The sequence below is a fragment of the Erpetoichthys calabaricus genome, chromosome 5 (assembly GCF_900747795.2).
Source record: "Erpetoichthys calabaricus chromosome 5, fErpCal1.3, whole genome shotgun sequence".
Lineage (NCBI taxonomy): Eukaryota > Metazoa > Chordata > Cladistia > Polypteriformes > Polypteridae > Erpetoichthys > Erpetoichthys calabaricus.
Genome location: NC_041398.2, coordinates 139,997,489 through 140,022,260, shown reverse-complemented (window position 1 = coordinate 140,022,260; position 24,772 = coordinate 139,997,489). Strand labels below are relative to the sequence as shown.

Here is a 24,772-nt window from a genome sequence, read left to right as displayed (position 1 = left end):
CTGAAGGAGTGAAAAGTAAAAAAAAAAATAGTTATTGTCAATTAAATACAGTATGTAAGGTATACATAGAGATAATGAATCATAACAAAACATGAGATAGACTAAGAAAGAACATACCTCTCTCCGTGAAACCCCAGCTCACATTCGCAAACAGGACCATCAAGACTGTCAATACATTTTCCACTGTTTTTGCATGGATTATCTTTGCAGTATGGACCCAGCTGACACCTGCAGAAAGTGTGAGATTACATTGTAGTATAGGAATACTGTATATCATATACCTATTTTTAATTTTAAAGATTAAATAATTCTTTTTTTAGAAATGAGCATGTTTAGTAAAGTACCGTACTTAGGGGAATCGTAAGACACCCATCTACCCCTCAGCTGTTCATGGTGCTTCTAGAAAACGGTGCTTAGAAATTACCAGAAAGGCAACGTGTTCTAAAGGGCATGGCATAAAAGTACCTTTCCAAACACATTAACCACCTGCTAATCAGAAATAAAATCAATACTTTGAGGGACACATCATAAAAATGCTTTCTGATCAGATAAATCAACATCTAAGAGAGACGCCGAAAAAAAAAAAAACTGAAGTGATTTCATAGCATTCTTAAGTAATTCTTATAAACACAAAATATATCATTGTTAAAACATTGCAACGCTTACTGTATAAGATACATTTAGACACTGAGAAAATAATCACAGGGAGCTTGTATTCCAATACTAACATGAACACAAGTTACTGATGCTTTCAGATTATTCAAAACCCCAAAATGACTACAGGTGTATTTTAACAAGTGTTATTTTAATGAACGATTACCCCTCTACCATATTTACAAACATATTGTAAATACTGAAATAAATTTAAGTAAAAATGTAGTTTATTACACTGTCAATATTTTTTATCACTCAGTAAAGAAAAATAACTTGTTTTGCAGTGATTTATGCAAATTTGCAAGTAGCGAGCACTTTAGTTTTTCAAGGATGCATTGTTGTTGCATGAAAGATTGTAATCACAGTTATTTTATATACGTTTTAAAATGATCATGTAGTGGATTTTTTTTTTTATCAAAATAAGACCAGTAGCATATTCTACATAAATACTGAAACAAATGATGGGATAAAAAGTTAATAAAGAATTGAATTCATTATATGTTATGGGCAACTTTCACAAATAGTAATTCAGCACAGTAATGGCACGATTAAGCAGAAAGAGTTTACTTGAGTAATACAAGCACTGATAGAAAGCATAGATTTCTTCTTTTTTCTTTTGATCGCCTGAAGAAAATGTGTAACTAATAAAAAGGCTTACCTCTGGCCGGAGTACTGGCCTCTACACTGGCAGATAAAATCGTCATTAACAGCAATGCAGGTTCCACCATACAGGCATGGGTTAGAGGCACAGGGACTTGCACTGATTTCACAGTGAGTTCCCATGAACAGAGTGCTGCATTTGCAAAAATAACCTAATGTAAAAAAAAAGATCAGTAGTTGATTCAAATTACTCTAATCAGTTAGAGAAATAGTAATGTTTAGTACTGGCAATTTAATTTAAAATGGGTAAAGAGAAACTGAAACCTCAAGTTCATTTTATTATGTTTAAAGATACTGTAGTTTTGCTGCTTAATAATATAGAATTCCAGGAAAATATTATCTCTGAAAATAAATACAAGAAATACACATCTAGAAAATAAATATACCTCCGTTAGGAAGGGGTGAACATGTGCCACCATTTAAGCATGTGTTGCTAGAACAGCTTTCCTCTGGTGCAAGTGAACATCCTGGTGTGACCTCCACACTCTCATCCATAACTGCATAGACTCGTGGCTTGCTGTTCAAAGGTAGCTCTTGACCATTAAGAAAAATAGATTCCATGCAACCTCTCAGACCATTGATGACTTGTGGACTTCGGCCATGTCTTGAACCATGTTGACGAATATGACCACCAAAGAAGATATTATTATCCAGATTGAGTGTGCGTAATGTACCAGGAGCAGTTCCTGATGCTGTATGAACCCTGTCTAGGATCAGTTTGGCATAGTTTCCATCCACTTCCAGTTGCACAGAATGCCATTCACCATCATTAACCAGGATACTATGCACAGACACAATCCCAGGACCACTGCCACAGTCAAATTTGTATTGTAATCTACCATTGCTGATCTGGAATTAAAAACAAAAGCTTATAATAAGAGGATTATTTGTAGCACTTTATATAAGAACAAATGTAACTCAATAATGCAAGAGAAAATTAAATGTTGTAACAACTGCTTCTGCATGTCTGCCAAGTATGCAAACACACATTTTTAGCTCATGACTTACTTCAAGAATGCTATAGTCAGTTCCTTTGGCGTACATCACAATTGCATGTGAAGAATATGTTCTCAGTTTCAAGGACAGCTTCATTTCTTCCTTATTTTCATTCTCCATAAGCCTGTACTTAATATAGCTGTTGCCACTGAATGTCAAAGACTGCCCTCCTATAAAAAGTGTTTGCAAAATGAAATATGTATTAAAATTAGTGAATACTGAAATGCTACACACCATTAAGTGATCTGTTTCTGGATAAAGTTAAACAGAGGTAAATATTTCAGATATAGTGCTATGAAAATATATTTGCCCCTTTCCATATTCACTCTGCTTTTACAAATATTTGACACTGATTACTTTTAGATCTTTAATTAAGATCTAATATTAGATAAAGGACAACTGAGTGAACCTTTCTTTTTTTACTTATGGTGTTTATTGAATGAACAAACATCCAACAACAATGTGTGAAAAATATAATGGCCTTCTTACACTTAATAATTGATTGCACCACTTTTAGCTGCAATGATCGCAACCAAACACTTTTTATAATTCAATACAAGTCTTCCAAATTGCTGTGGAATATTTTAATTCCACTCTTTCTTAAAGGACTGTTTCAATTTGGAAATACTGTTAGGTTTTAAAGCATGAACTGCTCATTCAGGTATTGCCACCACAGTCTCTCTATAGTGTTTGGATTTTGTTCTGGACTTGCTTTTGTGTATTGGATCTATCTATCTATCTATCTATCTATCTATCTATCTATCTATCTATCTATCTATCTATCTATCTATCTATCTATCTATCTATCTATCTATCTATCTATCTATCTATCTACCTACCTACCTACCTACCTACCTACCTACCTACCTACCTACCTACCTACCTACCTACCTACCTACCTACCTACCTACCTACCTACCTGCAATTCCTCTGCTGGTCAATTACATTTTGCATCTCAGTTTCACTTTACCTAATTCATAAACATCATTGTTATCATAAATGTGTATATGTAAGAAATGCATATCTATCAGGTATTATTTTTAAAACAGTACTGGTTAGGGGTTTTCATTTACATTTACATAATACTTATCTTTCATTTATAATTTAAAAAGCACTCAGATTCCTGTTCTTTCTTTCCATTCTGCCTCGCTTCATCCCGTCCACTTACAGATCATCCTTAAGTTGCTAATGCCTAGACATGGTGTACTAATTTTGTGTTATTGTTTTTATCTTCTATTTTGAAATGATGAACTTTGTTAAATTTTCATACTCTCTTAAATTCCAATATTTGTTTAATAAATATCTTTATTATAAAAAAAAAAAGCTGAAAATCCAAAAATTAAAGGGTAAAAATAGGGCAAAAGGAAGTAAAATAAGCTAATAATTACTAAAAACAGAAATAACAACAAACCAAATTATTGAACTAACACAATCAAAAAAGTAATCCCAGTTCAAAATACTTAAACAGAGATAAAAGGTCAAAGAACCAAAAAAAAACACAAGGGCAAATTGGACTGATACACATGAAACACAGTTAATGTCACTTTAGTCTTATAGGAGCAACCAGTGATTCATGTAGTCATCAGGTACTTCCTCAAGGATTTAATGGCAGCACTTGGGACAATTAAATAATCAGGCCTCTAGTACCACAACAAAAAATAAACAACAAGATAAGTAACTGCAAAACTGACAAAAGTAACTAAGGCCCCATCCACATTACTATGTTTTTGTTTAAAAACACAGATATTTATCTCCATTTTTCACCTTTTGTCCACACTACACCAGCATTTTCAATTGACAAAAACAAATAATACTGAAAACATTCTCCCAAGGCAGGTACTTTTAAAAAATGCTGGCACAGCATTTCAATGTTCATGGATGAAAACAAATATTTCTAAAAACACTAATTCCATCTTGCTCTGGTTGGCTTGTGCTTATTACATGACTTTTTCCTGACTGGATTCTGCTCACTGAAAAATCTCATTCCCTAACTGGTCACTCTTTACAGAAGAAAAGCACATTCTTCTGGCCTTGTTGCTTACCTGAATGCATCTAAATCCAGTAGTGTTTTGTGTAATTTTCAGAAATCGTGTTCAAGTAGCCAGTCACAGTGCAGGATGGAGTCACCATTCGTATAGGTGCTCAAATTGCATGAGCACATTCGGTCTGATTGACATGTCAAAAAGTGGGTGCTCAGACTATACACGTACAATGTACTGCCGTTGCTACAAAATGAATTTTGGTAAATTTGATGGTGACATCAGAAAATCGTCTCATGAGACTACTCACACTACAAGACATCCGACTTGAAAATTCTGACATGACAGAAATTCTTCTGATCATGCAACAGGCCAAATGTAAAAAGCAATCACAACCATTCTCATACTACAAGCAAAATGACAGACAATGAAGCCAAAATTCAGGCCAACTCAGAAATTAAGTTGCCCAGCATAAGCCCAGTTAAAGATTTCTATGTTGTGCGCATGCTTAGCATAGGGAAACAATTATGAAAATTCTTTCATAAATAATGTGAAAAAGCTAAAATTTAAAATGCCATTTTTTAAAATAAAAATGTAGTAGTGTGGAAGTGGCCTAAAAGACAATTAAAAATAACAAAATAACTGTAAGAAACAAAACTTAGAGAAGAATCGCAGAAAAAACAGAGACAACCAAATACAGAGGCAAAAAAAAAAAAAAAACCCTCAACGGTGAGATCCAAAACATACCATAACACCCAGATTACCACTTGGGTGCAAACTTAACTGAATTTTAGAAGCTGTTGCATGCTTGATTTTACATAGTCCAGGTATTAATTTAATTGACTTGCACAATATTTTAACATGAACACACTTTGATCATACTGTTTTATAATTTCATTCAGGTTGCAAAAATAAACTAAATACAGAAATATTTTTACATCTCAGTTCTCAATGTATTACTCTAAGAAATTAAGTGATTAAAAATTTTTTTAATGGAAAATACTAAAAAGATTACAATATGCAAACTTTCGAGGCAACTCAGGCCTCTTCTTGAGGCAAAATGTAATGATATTGTAATCTTTTCAGTTAGCCAATAAAATGTAATTTTGCTTGACTTCTCACTATATCCATAATGGCTTACATGGTACAACACCCTAAGTACTAATGGAAGATGCTGTAACATTTGAGGAAAGATTAAAAATTATGTAGAGCAACATTCTTAAAAATAAAACAAAAAATATTCAATACACTAAACATAATTACAAATGCAATTTTATTATTCACACCTCGAATGAAGTAATAAACCACTATGGTAAATCACTAAGTCTTTCAAATGTCCAGACCTACAGTTTATGGTGAGAATATCTAGTAATTTGAGCTCATAAAAGAAGGCATTACCTAAGCATTTTCCATGCTTGCCACCTGGACACACACAGCTGTACCTTCCTTCTCTCTGATCTGGAACACATTCTGTACCTTCCGGGCATGAATTACCTTCACACAACTTCACTGCTGTAGGGCATTTGCCACCTAGAAAATTAATAAAACTGTTAGAGAACTGTCATCAATACATTTTTGTACTTTTATCATCTTTCAGATAAAAAGCAACCTAACCAAAATAAAACTCCATACAGTAAATCTCTGAATATTTGTATATGAAATTATATTATTATTTATAATCTATGGGAGTAAAATCTACAGCCTAAAGCATTTTAACAAATTCTGGTCTTTAAACATCCTGTCAACTGAAGACTGGCTCTAGCTGCTTGTGTGTGGCACATAAAGAAATTTCACCTAACGTTTTGTAGAGACCAACTTGTGCATGAAAAATATCAATTTAGAAAGTTCATTCATAGTGAACGAGGTTTCTGCTGTTTGTTACTGTATGAACAAACCACCAAAGTCTGGTGTTTTCCTCATCAATGTACTTAACTGTAGATAGTAAAAAAGGGAAATAATGGATTTATAATTTCTGCCAAAAAAGACAAATATTTCATCATTGAGTCAAGCCAACAATGACAAACTAAAATGAAAATACCATCTAGTTTAGAGCTAAAACACAACTGAACTATCATAAACAGAACTGTGCAAATGGCATAGAATTGTTAAAGAAAACTGCTAAACAGCAAAGGAGAGAGATATTGGTTTATCTATAATCAGTAAATAAACCTAAATTTATATATATATATATATATATATTTTTTTTTTTAAACATACATTTTAATATATTTTTAATGCCTTAAGAACCATACACATGTGCAGACATTCTTCCTTTTACTTTATGATTAGTACTGTGAATGTTTCTTAAGAGTACAATGAGCTAGATTAAAGATTCTTACTTTAAGGACCTATTATACACTGCTTACTAGACACTCTGTTCTCTTCATAATGATTTTTATACTGAGCATTTTAAAAAATTAAACCAGTCTAAGTTATCCTGCTGTAACTAACATTCATCTGTAGATCTGTTTACATATGTATACAGTCAGGAAAATTACGTTTCATACAAGAGAATCATAGCATATATATCAAGTAATAAAATGAAAATCCACATTCTATCACCACCACCCCCCAATAATGAACACATATCGAATGGAGCTATGAATTAATAAACATCCATCTGTAAAACAAAAAGCTTTTTTTAAACTATATATTTCATTCAAATGTCTTCTAACTCTCAGTAATCACCCACCTTATTACAGCCAGTGATAATTTTATTATTTTTGGTGTGACAATGTTATCCACAAGGTGGCAATATAAGCACAGAAGAATAATTTCTGCCACTTCCTACTTACAGTATTTATAAGTATGGTACTAATAGAATTTACAACATTCTGCAAGCTTTTGATGCAGACATGCATTTAAAATTTATTGAAAAGAAATTGACAAACACATAAAAAAAGCTGATAGGATATATTATCATATCCATGAGTTATATTAAATCTCTGGCTGATATACATTACCTTTGTCAATGCACAGAATTGTAAACTGTACATACCTAAGTATGCCTTCAATAAGAAAGGAGAACACAAATTCAAAAAATGTGCTGACACGAAAGATCACTATTTGATTTGATTTTTTTCTTTCCTTTGCAAAGTTTAGTAGAAGCTTGGGCCACATTTACATTGCACGCAGGGGTATGCTCCATGATGGGAAGGTAAGAATTTCTTATAGCTCACACAAATGATGTAAAGTGAAGTTGTGAGCACTGTAATTCTTACAGGAATATAATAAGCACTTCTTAAAAATACTTCCCTTTGAAAAGTAATTTGGGACTGTGGTGGATTTCTATTTATCTATCCTATAAACTGTTAAGTAGCTGAGGTGTTGGGAGGCATAGATTTCATTTGGCCTTTGAACTCATTGTAACACTAAGTATCTTGTAGTCACTTAAAAAATTCTGCTTTCTGTCATTTGTTAATATAGCACTCAGTTTCTTATAACTCAAGATTTTTATTATGCATTTAAATATTTTTGTAGCATATGTCTTTCTTTGCATAAAGCCAGCGCTAAATAAAAAAAACAAACAATTATTTACCACCCACTGATCATTTCAGTATGACGTTAAATATACTAGAAGTAGTTAACTGTTCCACTTATGAAACGTCATGTATCACAATGCCTCGGTCAAAATAACACAGAGATTTTTAGTGATATTATGTACTTTAGCCAGAATTAGTCAGTATCTAGAGAGAAGTAGTTGCGAGACATGATTTTGTCCAACAGATTTAACCAATCACAAGTGATTCATTTGAGTTATTTTTTTCCTACAGTTTCACACAGTCATACTGTGAATGTCGGCAGAAAGAAGCCCATACTTGAAAATGTGAGCTGCTCTACTTTTCCCTGCCACTGTATGAAATATGAATTGGCCTTACTGTAATCTAAAATTTAGAAGATAGAAAGTAGAGACAAACCATTGTGAAGCTTTGCAGAGTTGCTCAGATATAAAGAGAAAAAGGCTGTTCATTAATACTGAACTACAAGTAGTTCTTTTAATTAATGAAGATAGTAGCAATCCAAAAACAACAATAAACTGTTTCTGGGAGTAATGCGCAAATATCAGGTGGTAATCTGACACTTATAAAATCAGAAGTCTCTGACTGGAGATATTTGACATTTCAATTCAATTTCACTTAAAAGTAAATAATTAATTAAAACTGTAATCGACATTTCAATGCATTCATATCTAGAATGTGACAACCCTATCTGAAATATTCCAAATTCTATGTAAAATTGGTTATATATTATTTAACACAGTATATATAAACATAAACATACTGTACTCATTGAATATAAAGCAGTATTTGCTGTAGTAAGGGTATGTCCTGAAGAAGCCCCAATCAAGAACGGAACAATGGTCTATTGTGGGATGGCAACGCTAACTGCTGCAACTTCCTTAAACAAAAGGCCATCAATATGCTAGAGGTATGAAGAAATAGCTCTACCACAGACTAATCAGTATAATCAGCATACAGTAATCCCTCCTCCATCGCGGGGGTTGCGTTCCAGAGCCACCCGCGAAATAAGAAAATCTGTGATATATGTTTATATGGTTATTTTTATATATTTTAAGTCCTTATAAACTCTCCCACATGGTTTATAAATATTCCCCGTACAGTTATACAGCATAAACCCTTTATATTCTCTTAGTTATTAGGTAAGATTTGTTGAAATTATGTATGTAAACACAGTTTATATACTACTCACAAACATACGTATCGTATAACATTGAGGAGTTTTATTTAATACGTAATACAGTTTTAAATATATTGTAATTGAGTAGGTAATATAAAAATACGTGAAATATCTATAACATGTAAATGCTGTACATAAAACCAAAATGTTATTTTAAAGATACTGTAGAGCGTCTCCGATATCACATTTGTTACAGCCATTACGATAGACAGGCCACGGGCAATAAATACCAACAATGCAAGGAAAAAATTGTATAAAATGTGTGCACAGTTACAATAACCATACATACATGTACTAAGTACGTAGAAAAATAGTTTTGGGTACTCACCAACTTGTCAGATAACGATGACATTTACTGCACTGTCACAGCTGTTCTAAAGGAGCCTCTTCAGGCGACTGAGTAGCACCGCCGTCGTCTTCTTCCACTGAAGATGTACTAGGCAGTGTTTTGCGTGTAAGGAACATCGTGATGGGCAGTTGCTGGCGCTGCTTTTTCATTTGTGTAAAGAGGTTCCTATACACTTCCGTGGCGCCGTCAAGAGCATTTTTAAATTGCAAAGAACGAATCATTTGCGGGTCCCATTCTTCAGCTGATGTCTGGAGATCTTTTGCCATTCGTAGAATGGTCGCAAGACGCTCGAGAGTTAGCACAGCACCCAGGAGCTTAACCGCGTGCTCTGATTGGGTAGCTTCTCAGCCATCCACCAATAGCGTCCCTTGTTTGAATTCAAATGCGTCCCTTGTTTGAATTCAAATGGGCAAATCAACTGAGGAGGCACACATACTGTAGACTGCAGACATCCGCGAAGCAGTGAAAAATCCGCGATATATATTCACATATGCTTACATTTAAAATCCGCGATGGAGTGAAGCCGCGAAAGACGAAGCGCGATATAGCGAGGGATCACTGTACTTGCTAACTGCTGTGTACTGTATAACAAAATTAAGAGCTTGCACTAAAATGTTGGAAGAATTTTTGTAACATTTTAAAACCAAAGTACAAAATACAAAAGTGGAAAACAAATACAATGTGACAATGTTTTTGCCTTCAACTTCTTCTTTCGGCTGCTCCCGTTAGGGGTTGCCACAGCAGATCATCTTCTTCCATATCTTTCTGTCCTCTGCATCTTGCTCTGTTACACCCATCACCTGCATGTCCTCTCTCACCACATCCATAAACCTTCTCTTAGGCCTTCCTCTTTTTCTCTTGCCTGGCAGCTCTATCCTTAGCATCCATCTATATCTATAAAGGAGAGTTGGGATCCGTGTGGCTGTGTTTGTGGAGGGACGGAGAGTTAAGGCGGGTGTTGGAGTCACGTGATCATCTCCCCTCCCATTCACCTCATTTCATTCACTTCATTTCGCTCCGAGCTGAGCTCCATAGCTGACGCGGTTAGTCCTTTCTCCTTTACTGATTTACTGTTTAGTAGACGCGGTACTTACTGAATAGTATTTTTTCCTTTAGTGTTTCTTAGTGTTTATTAGACGCGGTGTGCCGGTGTTGCGGTTTAGTGTTACTTTCTACTTCATTTTTGTACTTTAGTGTTTAATAATAAATAATAATAATTCATTACATTTATATAGCGCTTTTCTCAGTACTCAAAGCACTAAAATAGTGAGTGATACTTAGCTGATAGCAGTGTAGAAGCAGCACAGCACAACGCAGCCGGTAGGACAGGCAGGTATGGTAGTGTAGGTGAGCAGCGATAGCAAGCAGCAGGAGGAAGAAGCAGGATTTGGATGTTCCAATACACAGCTATAAACAGTAACGCTTGGTAATTTCGGGCGTGATCGCCCCGAAGCCATAAGCCATAAGCCAGGTTAGTATGAACATCAGATCAGTTCCCGTCGTAGAGTACTGTAAGATGAAATGGGAGCAGATCAGCATGCTTTGTTTCCTTACAAACCTCCCATAGTTTATGAAGACACACAGCAACAATTAAATCATACAGATTCTGGTGTATTCGCAATTGCATTTGCTGTGTGTATTTCTTTAGGTATTGACCCAAGTGATCAAATTTTTACTATTTCTTCAATGCGAAATCACTTACAAATAATTTTTGTTACTCGACAATTGCTTCCATTCCCTGTCGAAAGTAGCCGAAGGGCGACACCAGTTACAAGTATTCAGTGCGTTCAAAGACCTGTACGAAGTACAGCCACTAACACAGTCACTCATAAAAGGGGAGATGACTCGGTGCAGGAAATGGGTATTGAAACTACCTTGGAAGACATGCAATCAACGAGGCAATTAAACAGATCTCAAGAGACGTCTTCTAGGTTGGGAAAAAAAGCGCTTGGCTGCCAAAACCATATATATACATCTATATAAATAAAAATGTAAATGTTCGTTTGTTCAAAACCTTAAATCTCCGAAAGTTCTTCACCGATTGCTTTGAAATTTTGACACAACGTTGCATTTGAATACGCGCGTGTTTTTATATACATATTATATAGATATCACACCTGTGACAGGTAAAAACATGCTTTTTTTGAAAACACAGCGCCATCTGTTGGACGTAAAAGCAACACACGCCATACTAAATATTTTACGATTCTATTTCAATGTTTCGATCAAATACATTTGTAAGTACGTGAATAAAGGCAGCGACATGGCAGTTTTTGGCATGCAACCAGAAAGAAGTGATAGGAATGCAGTCATACATATCGATGAAATCGCACATTATTAGGCTGGAAGATACATAAGCAGCAATGAAGCTGTATGGCGAATTCTTTCATTTCTCATACATGAACGAAGTCCAGATGTTGTTCACTTAGCAGTACATCTAGAAAATGGACAACGCGTTTATTTCACAGCTGCAAATGTGCAATAAATAGCCCTGAATCCACCGGCTACAACGTTAACTGCTTTCTTTACGTTATGTCAAAATGACGCGTTTGCGAAAACACTGCTGTATTCGGAAGTGCCTACGTATTACACATGGAATGCGAGCAGAAAATCATTTGAACAACGCAAACGAGGAGAGCGAGCCAATGGACAACCTGGCATATTCAAAGAAACTACGATAGGCAGACTGTACACCGTGCAACCCAATCAAGATGAATGCTTCTTTGTTCACATGCTGTTGGTAAATGTGCCCAGTCCAACATCTTTCCAGCAATTGAGAATTGTCAACGGTGTTACACATGCCACTTTCCGAAGTAAATGTCAAGCTCTGAATTTATTGGAGAACGACCGACACTGGGATGTATACATTAATGACGCGTGCAACACGTCACATCCAAATCAAATTCGTGCATTGTTTGCAATTATATTGACCGCCTGCTCTCCTTCATCTCCAACACAGTTATAGATAGAGATAGATAGACAGATAGATACTTTATTAATCCCAATGGGAAATTCACATTTTCCAGCAGCAGCATACTGATACAATAAATAATATTAAATTAAAGAATGATAATAATGCAGGTGAAAAAAAGACAATAACTTTGTATAATGTTAAATGTTAACGTTTACCCCCCCGGGTGGAATTGAAGAGTCGCATAGTTTGGGGGAGGAACGATCTCCTCAATCTGTCAGTGGAGCAGGACAGTGACAGCAGTCTGTCGCTGAAGCTGCTCTTCTGTCTGGAGATGATACTATTTAGTGGATGCAGTGGATTCTCCATAATTGATAGGAGCCTGCTGAGCGCCCTTCGCTCTGCCACAGATGTTAAACTGTCCAGCTCCATGCCAACAATAGAGCCTGCCTTCCTCACCAGTTTGTCCAGGTGTGAGGCGTCTTTCCTCTTAATGCTGCCTCCCCAGCACACCACCGCGTAGAAGAGGGCGCTCGCCACAACTGTCTGATAGAACATCTGCAGCATCTTATTGCAGATGTTGAAGGATGCCAGCCTTCTAAGGAAGTATAGTTGGCTCTGTCCTTTCTTGCACAGCGCATCAGTATTGGCAGTCCAGTCTAATTTATCATCCAGCTGCACTCCCAGATATTTATAGGTCTGCACCATCTGTACACAGTCACCTTTGATGATCACGGGGTCCATGAGGGGTCTGGGCCTCCTAAAATCCACCACCAGCTCCTTGGTTTTGCTGGTGTTCAGTTGTAGGTGGTTTGAGTCGCACCATTTAACAAAGTCATTGATTAGGTCCCTGTACTCATCCTCCAGCCCATTCCTGATGCAGCCCACGATAGCAGTGTCATCAGCGAACTTTTGCACATGGCAGGACTCCGAGTTGTATTGGAAGTCCGATGTATATAGGCTGAACAGGACCGGAGAAAGTACAGTCCCTTGTGGCGCTCCTGTGTTGCTGACCACAATGTCAGACGTGCAGTTCCCAAGACGCACATACTGAGGTCTGTCTTTGAGATAGTCCACGATCCATGCCACTAGGTATGAATCTAATCCCATCTCTGTCAGCTTGTCCCTAAGGAGCAGAGGTTGGATTGTGTTGAAGTTATGGGAGAAATATAAATCGCACATGGCTGAAGATATTTTCTGTCGAATACGCAAGTAAAATTCAAATATAAACATGGATTTCACAGCAGACATCTACAACTAAGCGTTGACAATGATTGAAGATTTGTGCTTAGAAATCGCGAACAAAGTTCTCAATCAATTGGGAATGCTATCACCGAATCGATCTGCTGCTGCTTTGTTCGATGTAGAATTGCGTCGTGAACAAAATTACAACACTGGTGATCTTTTGTCGTATGTGCAATCAAATATTCCTAAGCTAACGCTTCAGCAAAAAGGCATTTACAATCAAATAATGCAAACTGTCAATAACGGGGTTGGAGAAATCTGGAAATTGGGAACGGAAAGGTGCCGGTTGATCTGACCTCAGGACAAATTTCACTGCCTCATAACTTCTGCAATTTAGTGACGTCAAAAGAAGAACTGTTTGAAAAAGTATTTCCCAATATTCAAACCAATTATAAGAATCACGACTGGCTGAGTGAACGAGCTATTCTTGCGGCCAAAAACAAAGACGTCTACGAACTTAACAATATTATTCAGTCTAACATTCTGCACAGACAAATGGAACAACAAAAAATATTGTATACCCACAAGCATTGTGAAAGTAAACATATTAGAAACGTGCGCTTTCTCTTTTCTTTTTTTTCCATTTAACCAGACTGAGCCACAGCAACGCGTGGCCGGGTACAGCTATATATATATATATAATATACACTATATATACACATACACATACACACACACACACATATATATATCTATATATATATATATCTATATATATTTATATGTACACACACAAACACACACACACACATATATACATATACATCTATACTAATAAAAGGCAAAACCCTCACTGACTCACTCATCACTAATTCTCCAACTTCCCGTGTAGGTAGAACGCTGAAATTTGGCAGGCTCATTCCTTATAGCTTACTTACAAAAGTTAAGCAGGTTTCATTTCGAAATTCTACACGTAACGGTCATAACGGTCGACAACGTCCCCCATGTTAAACTTTCTTATTTATGGCCCCATCTTCATGAAATTTGGTAGGCGGCTTCCCAGCGCTAACCGAAAACGATGTATGTACTTATTTCGGTGGTATGATACCACTGTCAGCCGCTATATTGAACTTTCCAATGGTCTTTGTTACTTAATGGGCCCATCTTCAAGAAATTTGGTACGCGGGTTACGTACATATATACGTCCATAGCCTGCAGCTCGGTCCACACTCTGAATCCTACAGGTACTCCTGAGCATTATCTAATTTTGAAGGTTGGGGCACCAATAATGTTACTGAGAAACTTACAGTCACCGAAACTTTATAATGGCACGAGACTTCAGGTCACATGCCTGCAAAAGAACCTAATTGAGGCAACTATTTTTACTTGGCGGTGGCTCAGGGGAGAGAGTTTTTAGTCCTCGCATCCCTGTTATACCCTCTGATCTCCCATTTCAATTCAAACGCCTCCAATTTCCAGTAAGGCTCTGCTTCGCAATGACAATTAATAACTCTCAGGGACAGACCCTACAAAAGGTTGGCATTGATTTGAGGCAAGATTGCTTTTCACATGGCCAACTATACGTTGCATGCTCATGAGTAAGCTCAGTGCACAGCTTGGTCATATTACAACCGGAGGGGCGAACTGATAACGTGGTATACAAATAGATCCTTAACAAATAATTATTGGTACATTTTCCCTCAGTTTATTATTTAAAATTTTAAAGCAGTACTTCACTGCTGCGAAGCGCAGGTATTTTGCTAGTCTCCCAATATACTCAGCATCTCTCCTCTGTACATGTCCAAACCAACGCAATCTTGCCTCTCTGACTTTGTCTCCCAACTGTCCAACTTGAGCTGACCCGCTAATGTACTCATTTCTAATCCTATCCATCTTCGTCACACCCAGTGCAAATCCTAGCATCTTTAACTCTGCCACCTCCAGCTTTGTCTCCTGCTTTCTGGTCAGTGCCACCGTCTCCAACCCATATAACGTAGCTGGTCTCACTACCGTCCTGTAGATCTTCCCTTTCACTCTTTCACTCTGTCACAAATCACTCCTGGCACTCTTCTCCACCCACTTCACCCTGCCTGCACTCTCTTTTTCACCTCTCTTCCACTATCCCCATTACTCTGTACTGTTGATCGCAAGTATTTAAACTCATCCACCTTTGCTAACTCTACTCCTTACATCCTCACCATTCCACTGACCTCCCTCTTATTTACACACATGTATTCTGTCTTGTTCCTACTGACCTTCATTCCTCTCCTCTCTAGAGCATATCTCCACCTCTCCAGGGTCTCCTCAACCTGTTTCCTACTATTGTTACAGATCACAATGTCATCAGCAAACGTCATAATCCACGGGGACTCCTGTCTAATCTCGTCTGTCAACCTGTCCATCACCACTGCAAATAAGAAAGGGCTCAGAGCCGATCCCTGATGTAATCCCACCTCCACCTTGAATGCATCCGTCACTCCTACCACAGACCTCACCACAGTCACACTTCCCTCGTACATATCCTGTACAACTTTTACATACTTCTCAGCCACTCCCAACTTCCTCATACAATACCACAACTCATCTTTAGGCACCCTGTCATATGCTTTTGCCAGGTCCACAAAGACACAATGCAACTCCTTCTGGCCTTCTCTATACTTCTCCATCAACACCCTCAGAGCAAACATCACATCTATGGTGCTCTTTCTTGGCATGAAACCATACTGCTGCTCACTAATCATCACCTCACTTTTTAACCTAGCTTCCACTACTCTTTCCCATAACTTCATGCTGTAGCACATCCCCCTTATTCTTAAATATCGGCACCAGTACACTTCTTCTCCACTCCTTAGGCATCCTCTCACTTTCCAAGATTCCATTAAACAATCTGGTTAAAAACTCCACTGCCATCTCTCCTAAACACATCCATGCTTCCACAGGTATGTCATCTGGACCAACAGCTTTTCCATTCTTCATCCTCTTCATAGCTGTCCTTACTTCCTCCTTGCTAATCCATTGCACTTCCTGATTCACTATATCCACATCATCCAACCTCTCCTCTCTCTAGTTCTCTTCATTCATAAGCCTCTCAAAGTATTCTTTCCATCTGCTCAACACACTCTCCTCGCTTGTGAGTACGTTTCCATTTTTATCCTTTACTACCCTAACCTGCTGCACATCTTTCCCAGCTGGGTCCCTCTGTCTAGCCAATTGTTACAGGTCCTTTTCTCCCTCTTTAGTGTCCAACCTCTCATACAACTCATCATACGCTTTTTCTTTAGCCTTCGCCACCTCTCTCTTCACCTTGAGCCTTATCTCCTTGTACTCTTGTCTACTTCAACAAACACAAGAAATACCAAATAATATTAAGCCTTGGTATGAGATACCAAGGGCAGTAAATCAAAAAAAAAATTTGGTTTGGAATGTATGGATGCTCAGTAGTAGGGCGGCAAGGATTGCAACATTTTTTGCACTTGAAACTCGTACCAGTAAAATTTTATGAGACTTGATATCTGTTCAGTTCCACAGCATTTAATTAAAAGTACCATTGTAATCCACAAACATCTGTTTGGAATGTATGGGTACACAGTAAGTGAACATAATTAATTTTCTGTTGTTTAAAATATATATCACTTAAAAAAAACAGTACTGGCATTCATAAATATCAAAATACAATACAGGGCTTGAATTTAATTTGTAATATGCATAGGGACAACTGAACATTCATATTCATCCAGGAGTATGCTGTTTACCTGACCTGCTGTGCATTTCTGTTAAAACTGTAAATGTCATATTGATAGAAAGATGTGCTTTATGCTACACAGCATTGAAACATTACATTTTAATTTGGTATTAACAAAAGCTGCAGCTTGTCTCATTGCCAGTATGGATGCGTCAAATAGCCACTTACTTGCAAAAGCAGTTTTTCCTTATATGGCTTATGTGCAATTGTGGATGCGTGCTAGATTCACCCTTTGCGGAATCATGCCACATGATCGTAATGCCGTAACTGACGCTGTCTCACAAGGCAGGTAATGTACCTCATTCGGGACTCCATGAACAACTGCTCATTCGACACAAAGTCAAACCAGCAGTACCCAAGGATTCTCCGAAGAGACACAGTACCAAAGAGCCCAGTCTTTGTTGGAGGTCACTGGCACTGGGACTCTAAAGACTTGTACCTTCGTCCTTTTACAAAGCTATAGGCTACTCCACACACCCCTTTCCAGTGACCTCATGACCCCCCATGCTTTCCAAATCCGTCTAATGACTATAAAGGTAGAGTCACTAGAGACATGAATGTTGCTGCCAAGGTAAGTAAACTTCTAGACAATATCCTATGTTGTTATCTTTTCTAAATTTTAAACTAGATTTTCCAATATCTACCATATTAAACAGATTCAATCTGGATTATACTGTATTTACACATGCTTCACCATTCTAGTATATCACAGCCACATCTTTCTTTTTAATATCATCTGTCTTAAGATGTTAATTAATTAAAAAATTAAATAAAAAATAAAAATTTTAAACAAAAGACAAAAACAGTAATTAAATACAAACAGGGTACACATGTTTTCTCATTTCAGTTTAATGTGGGCTAGATATTTTCATTTAGTATCCTATTTTTTAAGTGTATTAATCTAGTGTTATAAAAAGTCTCCGGATAGGTAATGTACTGAAGTGTTGTAATTAGGTCATGCTAAAGCATCTGAGGGTTATAAATTCTTTAGCGTCACTATTTTAATCAGAATGTACTTTTGTTTTGGTTATTGGCAGCTTTTCAATATTTGATGTTCAATTTTGTAGCTGTTGAGTTTTTGATTTTATATTTTGATTTAGGATTTAATTTAGTTATTTCTTGGATTTTGTGTTAATTGATTCTTCTCCTTTGGCCCTGTTTGTATTTAACTATTACTAGATTTTGTGTTTTGTTCAGAATTAATAATATATTGTTTTGTTAATTAAATATTCTTAAATATCGGCACCATTTTTTAAGTTTTTCTACACAGTTTTCTTCTCCTCTTTGCAGTTTGTGATGTATTCATAACAAAAAGTATCAACATCTGCGGTAGGTTGGCACCCTGCCCAGGATTGGTTCCTGCCTTATGCCCTGTGTTGGCTGGGATTGGCTCCAGCAGACCCCCGTGACCCTGTGTTCGGATTCAGCGGGTTGGAAAATGGATGGATGGATGAAAGTACCAACACACAAACATGCCACAATTAAACAAACTTCTCAACTTGCAATCAAAAATATATTGGTGCAATATGAGTACTATATCATTTTCTTTTAACCTGATGTTCAGCAGTTTTTAACTTTGCCAATGGAGAACAATCAACAGATTATTGTACCGTAAATATGAAAGCCAGCAGGAGTCTAAACCTGTCCTTTCCAGAGCTCTCTAGAAAGCCTCAACTGCAACACCAGTTACTTATTACTTAGTCAAATTATCATTTGTAATTATTCATTTGTTTGCAACCTTGTACCCAGTGCTGCATGAATTAGCTCTACCACTCCATTATACTGATTAAAAATGGTTGTATTGTACTTCATTGAGCTCTCCAATGAAATTGACTCACATTTAGTAAAATACAGTATAACTAGAACATTTCACATGTGCCTTAATCTTAACAAATGAATCAGCTTACCTTTACAGAGACATACTGAACTTCTTTGGTGACGAGCAGTAACAAAACTCAATCTGGCTGTGCTGTAAGTTGACATCAAACTCTTATTTAAAGTGATCATCTCATCACAAAACTTTAATGGACACTCCAATCCCGAGCAAAGCTTCTTGATTACTTTGAGAATCCGAACTCCAGTCATCTCTTCAATTTCTGCCACTGAATTGTTGAGCTTTCGAAAAAGTACATCATGTGAGTGCACAAAACTGCCTGACTTCTCGACAGCAAGCAGGAGGTCCAGATTAGAAGTCTGTTCCTGAGGTTGAAGGCTAAGAATCTGAATATCATTTCTCTTTACTCCCAAAACGTTTCTAACAGCCCTTTGGAAATTCCTCCAATAGTCCCCAATGAATTCTTCAGGTGCAATATTTGCAAATCTAAAACCAATGGAATGATTGAGCATTTCTTGAGTGACCTGTTTTATGTGTACATTAATGTCAGCTGCCACTGTAAACTTTCCATCTGTGACAGTAACATTCAGAGAGTATTGTCCTACATCTAATCCTTTGCGGGCAATCAGTTTTCCATCTGTGCTTGAGACAGAGAACAAACTTTCAGACTTGGAACCCTGATTGTAGGTAAGAGTGTCATAAATATCCTGGTCTGTGGCATGAATCTTTCCAATGACCCCTCCCATATATTCCTCACCATGGGTTGTTATGAAGATTTCTAGTGGAAGTATAGCTGGAGGATAAATACTTTCTTCAATAACTCTAATACTGATGAAAGTAGTTGAAAACAACTGCGGTTTACCATTGTCAGCCACCTAATTGCAGAAAAACAAAGAAAAACAGTTCTGTGATAAATATTTGAAAAGAAAAAAGTGAAAAAAAATCATTAAAGTTTTAACTTGAAGCAATTTTCTTAATAGCAAATTTGCAGTATTAAAACCCTGAAATACTTATATCTTAGGTGCCATACAAATAGGGGGATTTGTTTCATGGGGCAACAAAGTCTACTAGAATGTTTTTAATTTTAAAAGACATATTTTCTTGTTATACAAAAGTCAGGGTTTTATTTCTGACTCAAGTATTTTTTCCTTTTATTTATTACATTTATTGCTTTTTTAATAAATCTGTATAAATTCTGTTTTTGAATATGCTTTGTTATTATTTGCTAATATATCTGCTAGTTCCTGCTTATATATTCATTGTCTTCTTTGTAATAAGCCTATGGGGGCAGGCTCTCTAAACGCAGCAGCTGTGGGACCTCACCCAGACCTTTATAAGAATGCAACCATGGCTATGCAGCACATTGACATTTTTGTCTTTGTGAGTAATCCTGTTTTTTGACTTTTTTAAGCATTGCTTTTAACTTATTTTGCTTTTTTGTTAGTATTGTTTTAGTTATTTTGGGACAGGGATTTATTTACATTAGAATTTTGGGGGACAGGCTCGTTTTGATTCCTAGGCCTCATGTTACACCAGAGGGTAGATTTTAGAAGAAAAGCCCAAAGCTGAATTTTGTGAGCTGGTAATTATAACAGCAGTGTAAATATTTCACTTCTGATAAAATGCTTGCAAGTACAATAAAAGCCTGAATAAGCAATTTTTTTTATTTTTTCTTTTGAAATTATGCTAACATCTGTCTTCTCAAGCAATTTTTCTTGTTTCACCAAAAAACTCTTGCCACCAGGTATTTTGTTTATAATCCAATACCTTTTAGTACTTTTACCTTAGCTTCATACTTAAAACGCCCCAAGTACTCACACTAGCAATTGTTTCACGTTGGTTCTGTAAACATTAAAGCCTACTCAATATTATGAATGCAGACACTTGCGCTGTTCAAGGTTCCTGGAGACGCACTAAAATACAGCCGATTCGTTCTTTCACCTTGAGGTTTAGCATCATTAATGCTGACTGCTCGGCAAAGCAGCTTGCATCCAGCATTTAGATTAATTGTCTTGGACAGCATTAAGATGCCTAAAGCCAAAAAATTTCAAAGAAATTCAGCTTGCAAATATGTGTGTTGGCAAAAGCAAATTGGATATACACTTCTCATTTTCCAAGTCGATACACAATAACATTTTCTGTTTGTGATAGATTTAAAAAGGTTCCAAATAATACCTCAAGTAAATTATCCTTCCAACAAAGCAGTGTTATATTTTTAAAATATGATAACACAATTAGGGTATATAGAAGAACATGCCGCAAATATAAATAAACATGTCTTAAGTACAAGGGATAAAACAAAAAGTATAATAAACAAATTTTTAAAAAATAAAAGGCACCTGAACATGTAGTAAATAGTGATCATTTTTATCATGAGCAAGTGAAGCTGAGACAGCCAGTACTCCCAGCTGGTTAATTTCAAACACATTTTCTTCATTTCCACTTATAATTGTGTATGAGAATGGAGGGCCATTGTGAGAAGCATCTTTATCTGTCACCAACAGCTGGAGCACACTGGTACCAACAGGTCTGTTCTCCTGAAACAGAAAGAAAGTTTCAACAGATAGCACAGGATATACTGTACACAATATACTGTAACTATTACAAGTACTACTTAAATGCAGATGTAAAATTAAAAAAATAATAATAATAAGTACTGTTTGTGTTTATATATACTGTGAGAGTTCAAGCCTTATTGTTAAGTGACAACTCTAACAAAGGAGCTAGTCGTGCAGGCTACAGATGTTCTTTTCTTGAATATCCAGTTTATGGTTGGGTAATGACTATGAGGGATAGAATTAGATCCCAAGCCACACACAAGTTCTAATGGGAAATAAGGTGCAACATAGTGGTAGACCAATGTTTCAGCTGATGGCTGCACAAAACTTTCCAGACCAAGTGACAAAAACACACAAAGCTTGTTTATTTACTTTGAGATAAAAATGCTAGCGCACTGAGAGAGTATGTAACTGTTGACACTGCAGAGAAAATTTTTAGAAATAGTTGAAAAAATGACATAAACACTAGAATTAAAAATACAGACTATGAGTCAGATAAACGTATTTAAAACATATAAGTCAAAATCTTATAAATGGCCTCCTCATGAAAGCATATTTGGGATGTTTATTAAAATAATCCTCAACAAACAATAGTCTGTGTTGCACACTGAACATTAGGAAAACAAAATATGTGTGGAAAGATGGATTAAATATGTAACTAAATATACAAATAATTAAAACACCAAAAGTCAATGAACTAATATACAGCATAAATATAAACCTGATCCTTAATGTATGAACTCTAATCCAGCATGATTAAAAATAAGTAAAATCATTAGGTGTCTTTTTTAATTCACTGATCAAATCCTCTGCCATTACCATGTTTCAATGATGGATTGGAATAATAAGCTAATGCTCTTTAACTGGCGATTATTAGCAAAGGGATTGTCATGAAGAAGCACTTAAAACTCCAAATCCTATTCTCCCTCCTCCCAGAAAGAATTCTAGGACCTGCTCACTGAAAAAATGCCAAGAAAGGCCAGCTGGGAACCAGAATGGTGGTACAGTGCCCAAAGAAGTCAGGCAATATTCCAGATATTCCCGGAAGAGAATGCATGGGACCCTGCTGTCCTCCAGATGGTGCAGGCCGTTGATTAGCTGCTTTGAAAATGTGGCCCTTTAAGATCAACAGAAGGCAAATGGATGCATGGATAATAACAGCCACTAGAGGGGGTTCTAGCATAGTGTCCCAAGAGCCAACTAAAAAGTCATTCCTGCACCCAAAAAAAGATGACTGTGCATGGCTAGGTAAGGGATTGTGCTTTAAGACTGCATCACACTAAGAAGAGCTGAGTGTGGAGGAGTATGGGACACATTGGAAGTGGCTATACATGCCAGGGTCTGCAGAGAGTAAGACAGAGCGAAAGAAAGCATGAAGGTAAGTGATTTGCTGTGGTATTATGTTGGGCAAGTGGGATCAGCATTCCCTCCAGGTACTTAAAGCTGCTCCATTTGAGTTAAAGAGCAATTAGGTCTAATTCAATATTAGGAAAACATAGTATCTTATTAGACAAGTGGTCTTTGTAGCTGACAAATAGATGTTTATATGTTGTCACATTTTTTCTTTGCAGTGTTTTAAATAGTTCCCAAATACTGTGCCAGTTTCAAACAAGGTAACCACGGTATTCAATAATAAAACATTCTTTGCTGTATGATAGAAAAATATTGATTACTTTCGTTTAAATGTTAAAGGTTCATTTGTTTGCGTCCAACAAAAAAAATTGCTGTACATTAACAGCAAATATTTATAAATGATATTTTTTTTTCCCTCAAATTAAACTGACACCCTTGGACAGCTGCGCTACCTGAATGATGATGCTGTAATTTGCTTGTGAAAACACAGGAGGGTTGTCATTCACATCAGAAACATCTATATTTATTGTTGTAGTGTTAAACATTGGGGGGTTTCCATTGTCTGTTGCTTGTACCATTAGTGTATATCCAGAGATCTAAAAGGAGAGCAAGATGAAATTAGTTATTATTATTATAATTACTACATTATTATTTAAATAATTGCATTAAAAAATATCAAGTTGTATCATAAAACTAGCTTATTTAAAGTTGACAGATGCATTTTACAGCCTTAAGTAATATTCACTAAGTCCAACTCATTAAATTTGAATGATAAAATTATACTAATTTGTAATTTCTACAATAAGTAACAACTTTGCTGTGAACATTTTTTTTTATTTCAGACCTTTTTTATGGTAACCCTTAGTGAAGAATCGCATACTTAATGTTTCAGTGTTTAAAACGAAAGCTTGATTTTGTTTCACAGCAATGGCCCCCAAGCCCTCCTATAGCTACAGTATGTTGTTCTTGAAGAATATGGTCATTTAAACATTAATGTTTTTCACTCATTACAGACAAAAAAGATTTTGTCCTTTTCTTCCTACTGCCATGCTTTTAAAATGTGAATAAATAGTAATTATATATTTTAAGCACAAAATATTAAAGGTAACCATAATGTTACTGAATGATGGCATCTACAACACCTTCAAGGCTCTATACTCAAATCAGCAGTAAAAAAATATAGCATCTTTCTAATTAATGTTTCATAATAATGTCCAGGTACATTTATCAGTTAATCTCCCTTAGAATTTAGTTAGTAAATATTCAGTTCATTCATTGAGTTATAATGCTTCCCTCAAATCTCATCCTACAGGTACCCTGAAAAAATACATTTCTCATTTCTACCTTCAATTTTTTTCATCTGAAATGAATCCTTTACATGACAGTAAATCTTTTATCAGGTGGAAAAAAGCTAGGTTTGAACAGTAACATCCTTAAGCAATTATTCCTTACCTTCTCTCTGTCTAACTGCCTGGCTACCTTCACCTCTCCTTTATTAGAATCAATAGAGAATGGACTGCCTTGATTTCCATTTACAATTGAGTAGTGAATGCGATTATTAGAGGGTCCATCAATATCATCAGCAATGGCCTGAAATTGAAAAATAAAGAAATGCATTTGATTAATAATTGTTTTTTCCTGGTAATAGGCTTTAGGAATGAGGCAAGACACAATTACTAATAGCAAACACTCATTTTCCAAATGAAGTAACGACTACACAGACAAGGAAAATGACTAGTTAATGTAAACCAATTTGCCCTAAATACAAATAAAGATGTATTTATAAAAATTATAGACATATAATTCCCATTAAGATCCCCTACTAACACTAAATTATAGTGTAACACAAAAAT

The 24,772-nt window shown here is 36.2% G+C and overlaps 1 protein-coding gene across 5 annotated transcripts in view; it reads right to left on the bottom strand.

The window, feature by feature from the left end:
* fat1a (FAT atypical cadherin 1a) overlaps window positions 1–24,772 on the bottom strand; it is a 210,782-nt gene that overhangs the window by 15,530 nt on the left and 170,480 nt on the right. For all 5 annotated transcript variants that reach the window (XR_007935176.1, XM_051928502.1, XM_051928504.1 and 2 more), the window contains exons 16-24: window positions 24,372–24,509; window positions 23,372–23,515; window positions 21,348–21,545; window positions 19,082–19,883; window positions 5,688–5,819; window positions 2,323–2,480; window positions 1,701–2,163; window positions 1,313–1,466; window positions 118–228 (exon numbers count right to left, since the gene is read on the bottom strand). Coding sequence is in view for 4 of the 5 variants with exons in the window: in XM_051928502.1 (XP_051784462.1) it covers window positions 118–228; window positions 1,313–1,466; window positions 1,701–2,163; window positions 2,323–2,480; window positions 5,688–5,819; window positions 19,082–19,883; window positions 21,348–21,545; window positions 23,372–23,515; window positions 24,372–24,509 (2,300 nt within the window). In the remaining variant the exon portion in view is untranslated. The remainder of the gene's footprint in view (window positions 1–117; window positions 229–1,312; window positions 1,467–1,700; window positions 2,164–2,322; window positions 2,481–5,687; window positions 5,820–19,081; window positions 19,884–21,347; window positions 21,546–23,371; window positions 23,516–24,371; window positions 24,510–24,772) is intronic.